At 46.4% G+C, this 16364-nt stretch overlaps 3 protein-coding genes across 3 annotated transcripts in view; 1 reads left to right on the top strand and 2 right to left on the bottom strand.

Moving 5' to 3' along the window:
- The window catches only part of ino80 (INO80 complex ATPase subunit), a 29465-nt gene extending 25267 nt beyond the window's left edge, over positions 1-4198 (bottom strand). Inside the window, 11 exon segments of the mRNA XM_084699773.1 lie at positions 1-88; positions 275-478; positions 591-644; positions 795-988; positions 1106-1226; positions 1406-1552; positions 1926-1993; positions 2163-2320; positions 2669-2859; positions 3004-3070; positions 3737-4198. Coding sequence (XP_084555899.1) covers positions 1-88; positions 275-478; positions 591-644; positions 795-988; positions 1106-1226; positions 1406-1552; positions 1926-1993; positions 2163-2320; positions 2669-2817 — 1183 coding nt within the window. The 5' untranslated portion in view covers positions 2818-2859; positions 3004-3070; positions 3737-4198.
- A 902-nt stretch (positions 4199-5100) lies between these two features.
- Positions 5101-10553, bottom strand: vps18 (VPS18 core subunit of CORVET and HOPS complexes). The gene is made up of 9 exons (XM_084700699.1): positions 10127-10553; positions 9804-9945; positions 9521-9612; positions 8952-9202; positions 8412-8765; positions 7036-8298; positions 6593-6802; positions 6194-6430; positions 5101-6039 (listed from the first exon to the last, which is right to left on the bottom strand). Exons 1-9 carry the CDS (start codon positions 10227-10229, stop codon positions 5743-5745), a joined length of 2949 nt encoding a protein of 982 aa, XP_084556825.1. The 5' UTR covers positions 10230-10553; the 3' UTR covers positions 5101-5742.
- A 326-nt stretch (positions 10554-10879) lies between these two features.
- Positions 10880-13733, top strand: rhov (ras homolog family member V). Its single transcript, XM_084699745.1, has 3 exons — positions 10880-11239; positions 11336-11394; positions 11901-13733. Exons 1-3 carry the CDS (start codon positions 11035-11037, stop codon positions 12345-12347), a joined length of 711 nt encoding a protein of 236 aa, XP_084555871.1. The 5' UTR covers positions 10880-11034; the 3' UTR covers positions 12348-13733.
- Positions 13734-16364: the final 2631 nt, after the last annotated feature.

The following is a 16364-nucleotide window of genomic DNA, read 5'->3' as shown; positions in this document are numbered from 1 at the left end:
CCCCTCCGCTGGCCTTGCCCCCCATGAAGTGGGCATACAGCTCCGTCTGGGTTATCAGGAAGTTCAGCTTGCGCTGCTGACGCTTCGCCTGGGAGCATGGAGGATGAGGGGGGAGACAGAGAGAGAGAGCAAGAGAGCGAGAGAGACATGTTGGTACGTTGGTAACGAAAAACACCGCTCATTAAAGCACAAGCCGTGCCATTTAATCCCTGACGTTGGCTGTGGAGAACCTAGACATCGAACTAAACAACCGTGTCACACCATTGGCCCCCACCTCTCTCATCTCCTCGTCCAGCTTGCGTTGTTCCAGAGCCTCCTTCTCTGCCCTCTTGCGGTGCTCCTTCTCTACCTTCTCGTACTTCTTCCAGTACAACATCATCTCCTTGGTGAGGCGTCTGGCTCGGGGGAGTGTCTCCTTGCAGTTCTTCTGGGCCTGGATGGCGGCGCGGCGAACCTCCCGCATGCACTGGTGAGCAAGCTGGACCACAGGAACGAACACACACACACACTTAAGTCTCTTGGAAGACACCAGAGCTGTACTTAGAGACTGAAGATTTGAAAACAGTCATCGCTTAATCTGATCCCTTCACCTTTTTGGCATTGGTCAGGACAAGGTTCTTGGCAGACGTTTTCTGTTTGAAGGTCTGAAAGAGACGGCAAATGATTTTCAGAAGTAGGTGATGAATCACTGAGAACACAGCGGTGTTCCACAGCATTGTTCCAGTGTTGTTCCACAGTGTTGTTCCACAGCGTTGTTCCACAGCGTTGTTCCACAGTGGTGTTCCACAGCGTACCTTGGGGATCTCCTTCTTGGCAATGGAGAGCCACACTTTGCGTCGGCGAGCGTTCAGCTGCTCCATGGTGAGGTGTTTCTTCTTCACTATGGGCAGAGAGGCGTCGTGGGAGAATTTGGCGAAGTACGTCCGCCCCTCACCTGAGAACTCCCCCTCCCCTCTTTTCCTCTTCTTCTTCACCTTCTTCAGTTTGGCTGAAACAAGGAAACGTTACAGTCCTGATTGAAACCTCGTTTAATCTAATCCAGCTGTGAATGACATGATTCTAAACAGCAGAAGTCAAGGCGGAGTGTCGGTTGGCTCAGACGTACCCTTGAACTTCTTCTCGTCTTTGATCTTTTTCTTCTTGGGCACCAGTAGGTGACGCTGCTGCTCATAGAAGGGGTCATGGGTCGAGAGGAGGCCCGTGCTGTAGTACTGGTACTGTTGAAGCTGGTTAGTCACACACACACACACACAGATTTTGAGGTGAGTCATACACACAGAGACAAGCAGGTTTCAGAGAAGTTTGCTGTGAGGCAACTCCAGGATTCTCTCACAAAACATCACAACAATCTGTCATTAGATTCATTAGTTTTGTTATTACTGTGTGTGTGTGTGTGTGTGTGTACCTGGCGGTCTGAGTGGAACTTGCTCTGGTGCTGCCTGGTGAAGCGGTGCAGACGCAGCATGTCCTGCAGCTCCTCCCGAGACAGACAGAAGTCTGAGTCGTCAGAGTCTGTGTCTGAATCTGTGGTGTCATCGCTCAGGAGGATGCTCTACACGTAGAAGAGAAGCAGAGGGTGTGGAGGGAGGGAGAGGGTGTGGAGGGAGGGGATGTGGAGGGAGGGAAGCAGAGGGTGTGGAGGGAGGGAGAGGGTGTGGAGGGAGGGGATGTGGAGGGAGGGAAGCAGAGGGTGTGGAGGGAGGGAGAGGGTGTGGAGGGAGGGGATGTGGAGGGAGGGAAGCAGAGGGTGTGGAGGGAGGGAGAGGGTGTGGAGAGAGGGAGGGAAGCAGAGGGTGTGGAGGGAGGGAGGCAGAGGGTGTGGAGGGAGGGAGGCAGAGGCAAGAACAGGAGGCAAGATTAAGGGCCGTGTCTTTAAAAGGAGGTACAGAATAGGATGTGTTAGGTAGGCCTGCAGATATGGATACCTTGAGCCACTTCCTACTCTTCTTGAGCTTGGAGAAGTTGTAAAGGCTGGTTTTATCCGTCTTTTGTTCTGTGGACACAACAGATAGGAAGCAGGTAAACAAACCCCAAATAGCCCAGGAACTGTTGAGTGCCTTGTGACAGTGAGACTATGACTAAACCCAGTCACGTGTGACATCCATAGATGAGAGTAAATGATAATACATTCTTGACATAAATTCTGTCTTTATTTGGCCTACCTTTGCCTTGAAGCAACGCACCATTCAGAGGGTTGCCCTCGGTCAGCCCCTCCTCTGTGTCACATGACTCTTCCTTCACTGCCAGGGGGGTCTGAGGATTGGTTGTCCTCAGAGAAGGACCCTCCCCCAAGGCTCCGTCGCTTTCATCGCTGTCATCACTACAAAATGACAAAAATGCACCCTAAGCCCCATAGACATGACCAGCCTTCTATTCCTGGCTTCTGAAATGTGCCCAGAATAGGCCCCTAGGGGACATCAAGGGCTCTAAAACCTTCATTCTGTTTAGTGTAGCCAAGGCAACGGCACAAAAATGACATGTCGCAAACATCGCTGTGACGTCTATCACTGTGATTGTGAAACTGCTCTAAAGTGTGGCTCCCGTCTTCCTTTCTGGGTGTAGCTCACTGTAGAACATTTAACTGCAGATCAAGAAGGTAAGAGGGTAAAAGTGTCTTCTAAACAAACACGGTACATCCCAATGCCTGAGGAATCCATAGCCTCCCTACCTGGTGAGGTCTCTGTTGAAGATGGAGGCGGTCTGGCGCAGAAAGCCGTCTAGCCTCAGGGACCTCTCCAGGTGCTGGAGGTGCAGGGGTTTGGCCAGCCCAGAGCCACCCGCGGCCCCAGCCACCACGTCCCCCTGCCCAGACGCCATGCTGGCCGGAGATGCCTCCACCCAGCAGGGCAGGTACACTCACTGAGATGAGAGACAGTGTGAGGGGATTAAGGAGGAGGAGAATGAGAGACTTAAAAGATGTAATCAGAAAGTTTTACGTATGTAAGGATAGGCACTCTTTTTGTCAAGCCTTGACAAAACCTGATTATTTTTTTAAAGACCTACCTTTTAAATATGGGATACCATTGACCTTCCTTCCAACACTCACACACAGGCCAAATACTGGAAAGACCTAGAGAACAGATAGTGTGTGTCAAGTCAACTCAGTCAAGTGAAGACAGATTCTGATCATCGGACATGAACTAAAGTAGATCTATTTAGTGTCTATTCATGGCTTTGTCTATTTGTTAACACTGAGTTGGGTCTTTAGAGGACCTTGTCCTAAACTCAAAAGGTGAAAGAACCTTGTAGCTGACCCAATAGATAGCATAAAGACACATTAGTAGATTAGTAAACTACTGCAAACCTTGCTCGACTGCAGACTATGTAAATTAAGTGCAGCTTTCTAAATAACACCGTTTTGCTGCATACCTGGGCATTATCGACATTTATGTAGGTAAAATACAGTGCAAGCATGTTGTTGTTTTGTTGTGTGTCTTTCATAATTGATTTTAAATCCAAATAAAAAATGATATTGGCAAATGTTTAGTGATGTACTTTATTGATCAAATGGCCCTGGGTAATTCCCTGACCGAGTCAACTTTACAGCAAGTGTTAACGATTTGCCACCTGTGAAACAGTAAACTAGTTTAATATTTATTACAAATAACCGTCTTTCAAAAATTATTTTGCCCATTCACCTATTACACTTAAGACTTATAGATGTTGGTAGTGTAGCTCTAATTAGTTTAATGTTAACTACCCGTAGTGAAATACAACACCCAAGCTAGTGACTCACAGTCGAGCGGGTGACATCGGAAGACCAGCAGCAGCTAGCCAGCTAGCTTGCCCGCTACCGCATTACATGAATAGTGTTAGCTTGCTAGCTAGCTAACGAATGAGCTAGGGTCAAGGTATGCAGCTAGTAGTAGCTGGCTATCTCGTTTGCGAGCAACATAGCTAGCTAGTTACAATACACATAGGCTGGTGAATGGTTTTGCAACGCAAGACTAACTTAACTGGCCAAACACCAGGAACTATGCCAATTTTCACATGAAACGAGCCTCCTTTGCTTTGTTATAGCTAGCTAGCTGCCAACCTTTGATTAAGTCAATGCAAATCATAAATGTTGCAAGTAGGTTTAAGTCCTGACTATTTCAATTATTTAAATGGGGTCTGTCTCTTTAAGACCACCTCCTCAGGACAAAGGACTGTTATTGTAGCAATAAAATACATTATTAGTAATTGCTATTACTGGCTGCTGCAGATAGGCCTAGAATGTATCCCTAACCTCTCGTACCCTTGAACAGGCACGAGGGGAGTCACCGCAGCCCCAGTACTCCGATCCCCTACGTTCTAATTCTTTCTCCCTCCCGGCCATCTTTCCCTACTGCTCCTTCACCATATTACTTCTTAACACTTTCTCACCTTGGCCCCGTGTCCCCCTTTTACGCTCTCTCGTTGCTGCTGCCGACTCTCAGTTCTCTCACTCCAAAATGGCGGTTCTAAGCAACGAGTGAGTCTGTGAGCTTTGGGTCGACAGCAACAGAGAGGCGGCCACTTTCTGTAACTGAGAGAGCAGGGACACGGCGCCATGGCGAGGATAGAGCAAGGAGCAGGCATACTAATCACATGTAGAAAGAGCTTCGATAGTCTATCGGAGTGTCACCGCAACTTTCCCTGCTGGATGGCTCCATAATTTGGATATATTCATTAATATGTTATACTCTGGGTACAATTGGGCTTTTTGGTCACATTTGGACATATATAGTCCATATCCCAGTTCGCTATCCGAATTCTGTTGGTATAGTCTGTTCATCACGAAGTTTCCCGAGCTGTATGTTACGTCACACAAAAGGAAACCGTTATGACAAATATCGCGAGGTCATAAAAATTGTCATGGGATTTGTATATTTATGATTTGCTGTTAGAATCTTTGTAGAAATATTGTATAAATCAGACGTATTTAGGTCACGTCTTACAATTTGCGTAACATAAGTTACATGACGCTCATTAGAAATGTGATGCTTTTTATTGTTACTTTTAGATTAGACTCATTATGTCCTTTAAGGGTAAATCAAATGCATTCAAACTTTTGTTCTTGTAACAGTTCCTTTGAGGACACAAACAAAGAAATCATACATTTAACATATAATACCAAACAAATTTGAAATTATTTTTTATTTAAGTTTGTATATGTACAAGACAACCATGTTGACATTGACCTGATTTGAAAACAGAAAAACAATTAGCAGGCAATATTATCATGTATTCAATTTAATTCAAAACATTTGAAGCCCATCTACTAATTTTAATAAATGAGTGCATTAGGGATACAAAAGAAAAGATACAGCATTTTCAGATTGCAAGTAGAGCGAGTGCAGCACAGAAAGATGTAAGTGAATTGACCTACATGGCCTTAAACATCTGGGTTAAGATTTGGAATACGAGTTAACAAGAGATTGCAGCCATTTTCCAATCTGCAGCGTAAGCAAATAATCTGCTTCAACTCTCATGTAATTAAATATCTCATCAACAGTAAGAGTTGACCCCCTGCCCAACAGTACCGCCAATGCAAACTGCTCAGAAACTATCCGTTTTCTCAGTGTTTTTTGGGCAAGGCCTCCAATTTGCAAGTTCAAGCTCTTTTATATACCAACATTTTCTGTTGAGGTTACATAAACGCATGCCATTTTAAGACCTGGCAAGATGGATTACATGAGCGATGCCACCCAGCTTGACTCATAATGGAAACGATGATTTCAAACTGACAGGTCCCTCACTCAAACCACTGAACACCTCCATTCAAAGCCAGCTGCTCTTCTCCTCCTCAAACTTCAGGGGGTCGATGAATGGCTTGTCAATGGACTTGATCATGAGCTCTCCGCAGTAAACGCACTCGCAGGCGATGATGTCATCGATGTCCGACTTGATTTGCTCTCGGCTGACGTTGGCACTGGCCTTCCCCAGGCTGGCCGAGTCGCCCTCCTCCTTCGGGGCGAGTCTGTGGCGGGACTTGGACGTCTGGGTGGCAGCAGCCAGCTTCTTCTGCAGCTCCTCTAGACGGCCGTGCTTGTAGGCCGACAGGTGAGGAATAACCTCCTGGTTACAGACAAGAAATGTTAATTACTAGGAGAAATCTACAGATAAACAAATCAAGGACAATAGACCTCTTAGACAGCTGGATAGAGAGCGTGCAAATGTCATTTGGTAAACAACTGTATAGTGGCCAGGTGTACACGCCACGCTCTGTCACCTGAAAGAGGCAGTCGTAGTGGAACATGTGTCCACACAGGAACAAGTAGAAGGGCCGGTTGAGCAGAGGGAAGTCGCAGGCAGCACACTTCTCCTGGGACTCCACCACGCCATACTTGTTCCTCATCTCCTGGATGTCCTCGCGGATCCGCTTAGCGCTCTCCGTGGCCTCCTCCATCTCCTGCTTCAGCTCATCAATGTGCTGGTTATACTCCTCCAGGGAGCTGCAGATAGCCTCCTAACATGGGAGGACAGAGGGATGGATGGGAGAGAAATGGTCATGGCTTTCAAGGACCGCTTGGGAATTCTCTCTTAAGATCAACCACCTGCTCCATGCTCATATGACCAGTTCAAGGTCATAAGACCATAAGCTTCTAAGACTGAACAGACGAGTTCTGACCTTGAAGTGATCAATTGTGACAAAGTCCGGGAAGAAAGGCAGGATGTCCTCGATCTTGAGCAGGTTGCAGCTGGACAGGCAGTTCATGGCCTTCTTGACGTCCTTCTCCTCCTGCACGACGTGACGAGCGATCTTCAGCCACAGCTTCTTCCTCAGCTCCTCGTCATCCTCGGGCAGGTCCGCACACGACTTGGCCAGGTCCACGTCCACCTGGGTTTGTGCGAGAGCACAGGGGACGAGAGAAGACATGCACTTTAACACTCCGATCTGGGAGACCTACACACAGAAATGACATTTTACCTGAAACAATTTGCCTGCAATGACAACTCCTGTCATTTGGATACCCAGATCAGATGGATCCGATAGATTGATAGATACTTTATTCAACCCGTAGGAAAGAAAAGAATTACCATACAACACTTTGAACACAGCATGCTACCTACTTGTAAAGCCAGGTCCACGGCCTCCTCATAGAGCTCCATGATCTTGTACACAAGCACGCAGGCCTGACTGTAGCCGTGCTCCGAGCACAACCTGAGGGCGTACTTCAGGTCGTAGTGGATGTCTGAGGCGTGCGTGCCAGCTTGCTCCAGGTACCGCAGCAGGGAGTCGGGCTTGTACTTGGCATACAGAGAGAGGAGGTAGTTGTGGATGGCCTCCTCCGTCACAGTCAGCTGGTACACGCAGAACTCCATGTAGCGGATGGTCTCGTTGATCTGCTGGGTGCTGCCCATCTGGCTGTAGTTCACCAGGGCTGGGATCAGCCTCTTGGGTTCCAGCCGGTTCCCCATCTGTATCCACGCATCCACCACCTTTTTGGGGATGTGCTGCATGAGGACAGGGGAGAACTTATAGAAAAGCTTCTCGTCGCAGTGCTTGGAGAGGACGTCCAGGGCGGCGCTGTAGTTGTCGTGCTGGCAGTGGTGCGAAATCACCCTCTCGTAATCCTGCATGATGACAGAGAAATAGACCATGTCGTCCACGTTGCCGTGGCTGGACAGCAGGTCGTAGATGGTGGTGCGGTTGTTATAGAGACACTCCTTGTGCTTGGAGCTGCTAAGAAAGCGCCGGAACTCATCCTGAGTCTCCTGGAAGAGTCCGTTCTTTCCGTCGGCGTCCAACAGACCCAGGCTGTTGAGGTAGAGCTCAGTCAGCCAGGTGACCAGCAGCGTGATCTGGGTCCTCTCGCTCTGTTTGAGGTTGTTCAGCTTCTTCAAAAGGAACTCCTTGAGGGCCTCTTCCTGCTTGGCCTCAATGAACTTGAGCGCAATCTCCTCAAAATAGTTCTGAGTCAGCGCGTAGCACTTGGCACTCTCAAGGTAACGCTTGTTCTGGAAGCAGTGCTCAGCCTCCTTGGCCAGCACCATGTCCATGCACTCGGGCCTGTCCCTGCAGAACTCCTTGGCCAGGTCAAACTTGTTGGTGCTCATGTACATCTGCCACACATCCCTGGCCTCCTTCTGGATGTGGTAGCGGAACACAGCCTTCTCTGTGTAGATCCAGACCAGGCCTCCGGATGGGTCCTTGATCATCTTCTTCAGGGTGCCAAATTTATCCGGGAACACGTCCTCGTGCACCACCTGTCCGTTCAGGGTGCAGATGGCCTTGACGCGGTCGGGGAGGAGAAGCAGGAAGTGGAACTGGGTCAGGACGATGGAGATGGGCTTGTTGAAGCTGAAGTCTATGTCTGGAGTGTACTCCCACACCTAAAGCAATGGGAGAGGGAGGTGAAGAGAAAAGTTATATTATAACAAACTGTAAATGTAGAATATAAACACTAATCTCAAATATCGAAGGCTGAAAAAAATGCAAAAGGTACCTGCACATCACTGAAAAGAGAGTCGGGTCTCACGTAGTCCAGTTGCCCATAGAAAACTCCATTACCCATCATCCATGCAAAGGCCTTGGGCTTGGAGCGCAGCTTGGAGGTGTAGAAGGTGATCTCACTGTAGCCCATGTTGAAAGGGAACTCCTGGAAGCTGGGTAGGAGGTCCTGGTTCTGGGTGAAGATGGAGCTGAATCCCTGCTGCTCTGAACCCTCCGCCACCCGGCCCACAAACTGGAAGAGACGTTTCCGCGTGGTGGCGATGATGAAATACTTGTTCTCCAGCCCCTTCTCCACCTCCAGGCAACAGACTGGTGCTGGCTTTCCATCCTCTTCCAGAGAGTGCACCTGTGGAAAGGACAGAGAGCACATCAGTAACAAAAATGGTTAAAAATACTCTCCTTTTACTACTACTACTACTACTACTACTACTACTACTACTACTACTACTACTACTACTACTACTACTACTACTACTGTACGTAAACCACACGTTTCCGTTCACTGTGCTTCCCTGTGCCCAACGCGCCTGACCTGTCTGAAGTACTGGTCCGGGTTGGTGTTGAACAAACTGCCCTCGGAGGCAGAGATCTCTGCCTCAAAGATGATGCCCTGACTGGTGCCCACGAGGACAGGCCCGGTGTTGGTCTCGGTGCCCAGGAGTTTGTTCCAGCCCACGCTCTCGATCAGGTGGCCTCGCCAGCGAGACAGGCTGCGCACCTTCTGGGTGTTTCTGTTCAAGTACAGACACTCGTTGGTGCTCAGGCAGATCACCAGGTGAGACCCTGGAGGAAGATCGGAACCAAAAGGAGATTACTATCTTAGAAGACATTGTAGTACAGCTAGTAATTACTAGAGAGTTTTTCTAACCTGGTAGTTGGCGTTTTAATTTTTGTATTTCTACAGAATAAAGCACTACAAGCATGTAATGGGAAATACAATAGGCAAGGGACTCAATGAACCCCCCTTGTAAAATAAACCACCCATTACAGATACTTATATTAGCACTACTAGAGCATAGTTTGATAGAATTAAATAACACATAATTCATCAATCGGGCCTGTCTGTAACCTGTGAGAGGTAAATGTTTCAGCCATTCTCACCTGTGGGGTCGAGAAAAAGTCTGTGCACTCGACTGTCATCTTTCCTTCCCAGCTCAATCTGATTGGGTTGATCTGGTTTGCCAAGATCTATCCTGTAACACGAGACATTTACATTCATTCGTATCAACAGACATCTCAATGGAGTCACTCCTATGAATAGCACTCGTTGATCATTCTGAATGATTGATTCAGATTAAAACTAATCCTGTAACTTCACAATCATGTCAAAATACAATCTAAACTAAAACTTGCAAAAGAAGTGTTGAGGACAACAGTTACTAACCTGAGAAGAGTGTCTTTCCCTAAGCTCATGCATAGCTGATTGTTGCACACAGCAAAGTGGTTGATCTTCTCGGGAGGTGTGAAATCGATCCTCTGCTTGTTGAAGATGGGTTTCTCTTCCTCCAGCCTCACATTCACGAAACCTGGGTGGGTGAAACGTGGTGCATAACGTAAGAATCCCCGCAACCGACTAGTATCGAGGCAATAATCAAATACCACCCACTCCACGGACACACGTGATGATATTATCGATGAGCGATTACAACACTTCCGTAAATTGCTATCAAAAGGCCCCAACTAGCTGGCTGATCAAGCCCTGCTTACCCGAGTGAGGTATCCCGATGTTGGCAGCTGACAGACGGCTGTGTTGTTGCACTGGATGCCTGACATTTTGAGAGTCCTCATACTCATCAAGTATAGAAGCCATAACAGTACTTCTAAGTTTGTCTGATAAAGACACAAGCCGACAAATAGCTACAACTACAAATCGAAGTATACCATGACAGTCGTCAACCCAAAGGCAACAGCACGACCTAACTAGCTAGCTAGAGCTAGCTGGCTAGCTAGATAACTGCCCAAAAAAGCAGACTTATGGGCCTACTATAGTTCGTCCTTTTCATCTTTTTTTAAACGTTCAAAAACGTGATTTAAAATAACCGTCAGAAATGTCAAAGTTTTTATCAATTGTATCGCGCAAACAAATAAGCCAATTCATCGGAAGCTTCCGATCACAGAGGGTCAGGTGATGCACGATTTTCACGTGACTAAAAACAACACAGAAGTTTCACATTTTGCCACTTGGGGGAGCAGGTCGTCCAATTTACGAACCTGGAATATTATTCCCACTATTCCTTGTAACCCCTTCTAATAACAGCTAAATTAATTAATAATATGCTATGTTGTAAATTATAGCATACATAGCGACAGTTACATTTAAATGACGTTCTCTTTCCTTTTCCTTCAGAAGGACACTGTGGGACACTACCAGAGCTTCCCTGAGTCCTCCTTCACACGTTTTACTTGCGGTGGGAGTGGCTATGCAAATCATAACCTGTTAGAGTGGAAAGTCGCCCAAAACCAGATGGCATCACCGATCATATCACAGTACACGAGCACACAAGCGTGATGAGCTGAACTACCGGAGTATACATTATCCAAAAACTTTGTGAGGCACGATACCGATTCCATTCTGGGCTCTTATGTTAATTAAACGGTAACTTTGAAAGTTGGACATGCCACCTCAAATGGATTATTTTTATGAAGAACCTCGAGTACCATCCGCTTGTGGGCTGACTGCAGCGGACGAACTGGAGCCAACGGCGATCAGCTGTATGCTGGTCGGGGATGGAGCTGTAGGAAAGACCAGTATGATCGTTAGCTATACAACAAATGGATATCCCACGGAATATAAACAGACAGGTTTTGACGTATTTTCAGGTACGAACGCTTAAAGAAACATACTATTAAATGTGTTGGAAAAGGAAATGCCATTGTTGCATGCTTGTACTAATTCTAAATCAATTTCTCAAACAGGTCAGGTACAAGTTGAAGGAGCCCCTGTAAAAGTTCAGTTGCTCGACACAGCCGGACAGGTAAATTGATGTTAATAGTTAATTTGCCTTATTGTTTTGTTCTGTTATTCTCCTGTAGGCTAATGGCATATAGCCAACTCCAAGTTTCAAACAGAAACTACTACTGTAGATTGTAATCCTTCCAAATGTGACACAGTCACACACTTAATACTACTCACTGCTTTAGGTGAAGAGGATGAACCTTGGAATGTTCTCAATAGCCTTTATGTTACAACCTTCATGTTAGATAAACGTTAGTCATTTTATTAATTTAGCAGATGCTTGACTCTAAAGTGACTACAAAAACTGCATCTAAGTATAGAACATCAGAGATCAGAAGTGCAAAGTTCAACAGTATTTCAGTGGTCAGAGAGTCACGGAACAGTCATTCATGTTTCTCACCGCAACCCTTGATTCCTCCCACACTGCCTCTTTGTGTTTCTGAATAAGAGAACACTTTTTCAAATCCCCAGGCGGGAACATTTAAGACACACACTAACCTGACCTTTCAAATCTTGCCATTTCAGGAAGAATTCGACAGCTTCCGCTCGCTCTCCTACTCCCAGACAGACGTCTTCATCCTGTGTTTCAGCGTCGTCAACCCCACATCGTTCCACAACGTCACCAAGAAATGGATCCCCGAGATCAGGGCCTGTAACCGCTCCTCGCCCATCATCCTGGTCGGCACCCAGTCGGACCTCCTGCTCGACGTCAACGTGCTCATCAACCTGGACCGCTGCAAGGTCAAGCCGGTCCTCAGCTCGCGGGCTCTGAGCATGGCAGACAAAATCAGGGCCGCGGACTACGTGGAGTGTTCCTCTCTGACTCAGAAGAACCTGAAGGAGGCGTTTGATGCGGCCATCTTTGCGGGTATCAAACACAAGACCAGGAAGGGGAAGAAGAGGAGCCTGTCGGACAGACGCACCAAGGCCTTCTCCAGATGTAGCTGGAAGAAGTTCTTCTGCTTTATCTGAACTCACTGATCATCAACCCTATGGGTCATGGAACAAAGCTATTATTATTTATTAATCTACAGAGACTATTGATAAAGACTTATTTTGGTGTTATTAAGGTGGTGGATGCAGCCAGATGTTATTCTCTGGCTGAACCAGTGTGTCTAGGGTCTGGTTTCTGGTCTTGGTTGATCTCAACGATGAAACCAAGTTGATTCCATCCAAGTGTGACACACATGCAGGTCTGATTTCTATTGCTGATATGATGTCAGGAACAGCAAGCGGCTCAATGCTGGGAAGGCTACTGTGCATGGCTAGCCATAATGACAGGAACGGACATCCTGTCAGTAGTGTAGCCATGTAAATGTGAATTTGCATTAGCTGGGACACTGCCTACTGCGTTCTGACTGCTGTGTGTATCAGGAACAGGGATAGGGCTAAGAGAAGGCTCAGATTAGTCACTATTGTGCTAGTCACTGCCTAGCTCCCCAGATCCATTCACATCCCAGCTGACAGTGCAGGGTCAAGTCACAGCGCTAGGGGTGTCACCTTTTGACCTGTATGTGAACCAGTGCTTACCCATGACACTATATTGTTTACTGGGGGTTGATTCAATCAGTTGACAATATCAACACCCTTCCACAACCAGCATTTTTGAAAACACAAGGTTTTCCTTAAATGTCTGTTTGACCATGAAGGAGAGGTGGGACAGAGTGATTGACTAAAAGGAGAAGAAAGCATTCCCCTTTCTACGTATTTTGCACCAGGTGACCCGGGTAAACTATTTGCTAACTAGTGTCCTCCCTGCTACTGACAGACTACTGTCTGTCTGGGACTCCTTTGTCTCCTGGTCATCTCCATGTGTAAAGGTGAGCACCATGGGGGGGCTGAAACAGCCCCTAGCTGAATGCGGTCCTTACCTGTCTCTGTAGTCGCTTTAATTCGCTCTGGATAAGAGCGTCTGCTAAATGACTAAATGAAAAAAAAACCTGCTCCAGAGCCACTGTTTCTGAATGATCAGCTCCCTGCTTTGCTTTGAGTGTAAACATTCACCAGTAACGTCTCTGCTACTGTCAGTTTATGTCAGTTGGGTTGTTCCAGCCAGACTGTCCGGATCATGTTAGCGAGGACTCGCACACCCAGGCTAAAGCTTGTTATGCTTCTTGTAGAAGTGAATGCTGTATATGTCAAACCTATTCTGTTTCTTTAAACAGTTAATGGAAAGTCAACATTTTCTTTGTGCATTGTGATGATAAAATGATAATCTCATTTTGTTGCAGTAATCCTTGAACAATACATTTGTTGTGTGTGAAATTGTTGCCAATCTCATAAAATCTCATGCTCAGCCCACACTTTGTTGGAATGAAAGTAATGAAAATAAATGCATTCAAATAAATGTAAAAAACAAACAACAACAAAAACTCTTGTCTAATTTATCTGAATAGTGGAGTGAATCTATCTGCAGAAATAGTGTATATTTGCGCCTCTTGGGAGCTAATACACATGTCTGTCTGGAGAATAGATACACTTTAAGATTCTTGGTATTTAGCATAATACTCCACAGGGAGGCTAAACCCTTTCAACTCTGGGTTCCTGACCTGAGTTACTCTCTTGTCCAAATGTATGGTAAGTGACCCCAACTGCATTTAAATTTTAGATACTTTTATCCAAAGCAACGTACAAATGGTGCATATAAATAGTATAGAAGATGAAGGATCAGAAGTGCTTTATTCTACCAGTATTTCAGTGGTCAGAGTCAAGGAACCATCCATTTTTCCAGGCATAGTACCCGGATCTCCTGTTACTTGCCCAATTAAACACATTTTGTGCTTTCAAAAGACTACATGACTGATGTGGCAGCAGTGCAATGTCATCGCTGCATGACAGGATTGGACAATCACTTCAGCGTCTGTCACCGACAACTAATCTGCAGATGGGGAAAGAGAGGGATTGTGTGTGAGTTACTCACCAGCACAGAGCCACTCATTCATCCTCACACACCCGTAATCTGTGCTGTTTCTCCTTGCGCACCATCCATGTTGCACAAGGAGTATACATGTGTCATAAGTTTTGTTGGAAGACGCACTATTCGTGGGGAAAGCAGACCCCCCCCTTTTCCATGACTGAAGATGACCCAGGAAGCAGCAGTGTTCCTGGCCTTGCAAAATGACGTTGTGTCCTTGGGCAAGGTACTTTACCCTACTTGCTTCGGGGGCAAGGTCCCTGTACTTACTGTAAATCGCTCTGGATAAGAGCATCTGCTAAATGACTAAATGTAAACATGACACGGTCACACTACACCGCCGTCACAGGAGAACCCATGATGACCCCAGGCCATGTGGACCGCAGTCACAGTGACATCTGAACTTCTTAAACTTCCGAAGGATCCAACTTTGGTCTGTGGAATTCTTTTTGACAGAATTTTTTTTTTATTTATTAAAAAGAACAGTTCTGTTTGCTTCTGTGTCTGGGTGTTTGTTTGTGTCTGCGTCTGAAAGCGGAGGATGCCCTAGAGACACTGGAAAGGCAGGTCACAGCGATGGTCAGGCCAAAGGTTATCTTCGCTCCAAGGTTCTCAACCCTGGGTCCCACACGCACACAAGCAGGAACTTGACCAAACAAGACACACATACTCAAACACAAACAGACACGACAAGCTGAAATGTCAAGTTAGCACTTTCTTTTCTCGCTAGTCTCGATCCACTGCACACACGCGCGTGCGCGCATGCACACGCATGCACACGCACTAATTGAGCAATGGACTCGGAGTCACAGGACAGGTTTTACGTTCCCATGAATGAGGTGTTCCTCCTCTCTCCTCCGCCTCTCTCACCCACAGTTAGTCATCCCTTTGTTCCTCTCCCACAAGCAGGGCCCGTCTTCTTCCCATCGCTCCTCTGCTCACAGCAGCTCGCTTGTCCCTCTGGCACCGTTCCACTTTCAGTCCGTCTCAGTTTCGTTCAAATTAACGTCCGTCCCTGCCTGTGCCAGCGACCTGCTTCCATCAGGTGCTCAAACAGGTCTTCACACAGACAACAGGAACCAATTGGCTTCTGCCTGTGAAGGCTTCAATGTTGACAGTTACATGCTGAGGTAACCTAGAATCGGTTGGTGACATCACTTTCACACACAAATACACACAAAGACGCGGACAGTTTTTTTTTTGTTGACTGGTTGTACTGTGTGTGGGAAACAGGCTGGATTGTGATGCTGGGACAAGTTTGTGTTGATTTGGTGGTGAGTTTATCTTTTGAGATGAAAAGATAGCTTTGAATCCAAGTCTTAATCATAATAATGTTGTCAACTTTAAAGCCACAGGTTTGATCCCAGTCTCGAATAACCACTAAAGTAAAAATATACAGAGCTTCCCAACAGAAAGAACCGGACTGATGTGATGAGACAAACAGTCACTTCAGAACGTTCCATAGCTGTGAGAGAATATGGTGGAATTTTTTGATGGTAGCATTGAGGACAAAGTTGACCTTGCAGTGCTTTTTCATTAACATTCCATGAATACACTGGACAAAATGGCAGATTGATTTTGAAACCGTTTTTATTGAAAATGCATTGTTTGAATGGGTTCTTAGAAATCAATAATCTACTTCTATGTACATAGAGATAAAAGAATCTGTTCTCACAGTTCAGCATCAGACATGTTGATCAGACTCTAAGAGACACATCAATCTTTTTCACTGTACTGGCAGGTACAGGTAGTAACTTCCAATCACTTCCATGGGAATAAACTGCCAGTTTCATGTGTTTGAAGAAGTCTATGGGAAGTATCCCAGAGGCTGTCTCTTACTCTGGCCCCAGGCAGCAACAGTCATTAAAGCACTCTCCCATACAGACCCAGTTTCGACAGAACACAGAACGTGTCTGTGTGTAAGGGGGGGACGGGACATATGCATGTGTTCTAATGTTGTTTTTGTCAGGCTGAGCAAGTGGGACGTGAGTTAAGAACTGTTTCTCTTCCATAATAACAAGTGTGCCAAACAATATGGAGCCAGGACAGTTACACAAGAAATGGTCTGATATGAC

The sequence above is a fragment of the Hypomesus nipponensis genome, chromosome 6, assembly GCF_054491055.1.
Source record: "Hypomesus nipponensis isolate SF chromosome 6, ASM5449105v1, whole genome shotgun sequence".
NCBI lineage: Eukaryota > Metazoa > Chordata > Actinopteri > Osmeriformes > Osmeridae > Hypomesus > Hypomesus nipponensis.
The sequence above is the reverse complement of the archived record's forward strand: the minus strand, read 5'-3'. Positions and strand labels throughout refer to the sequence as shown.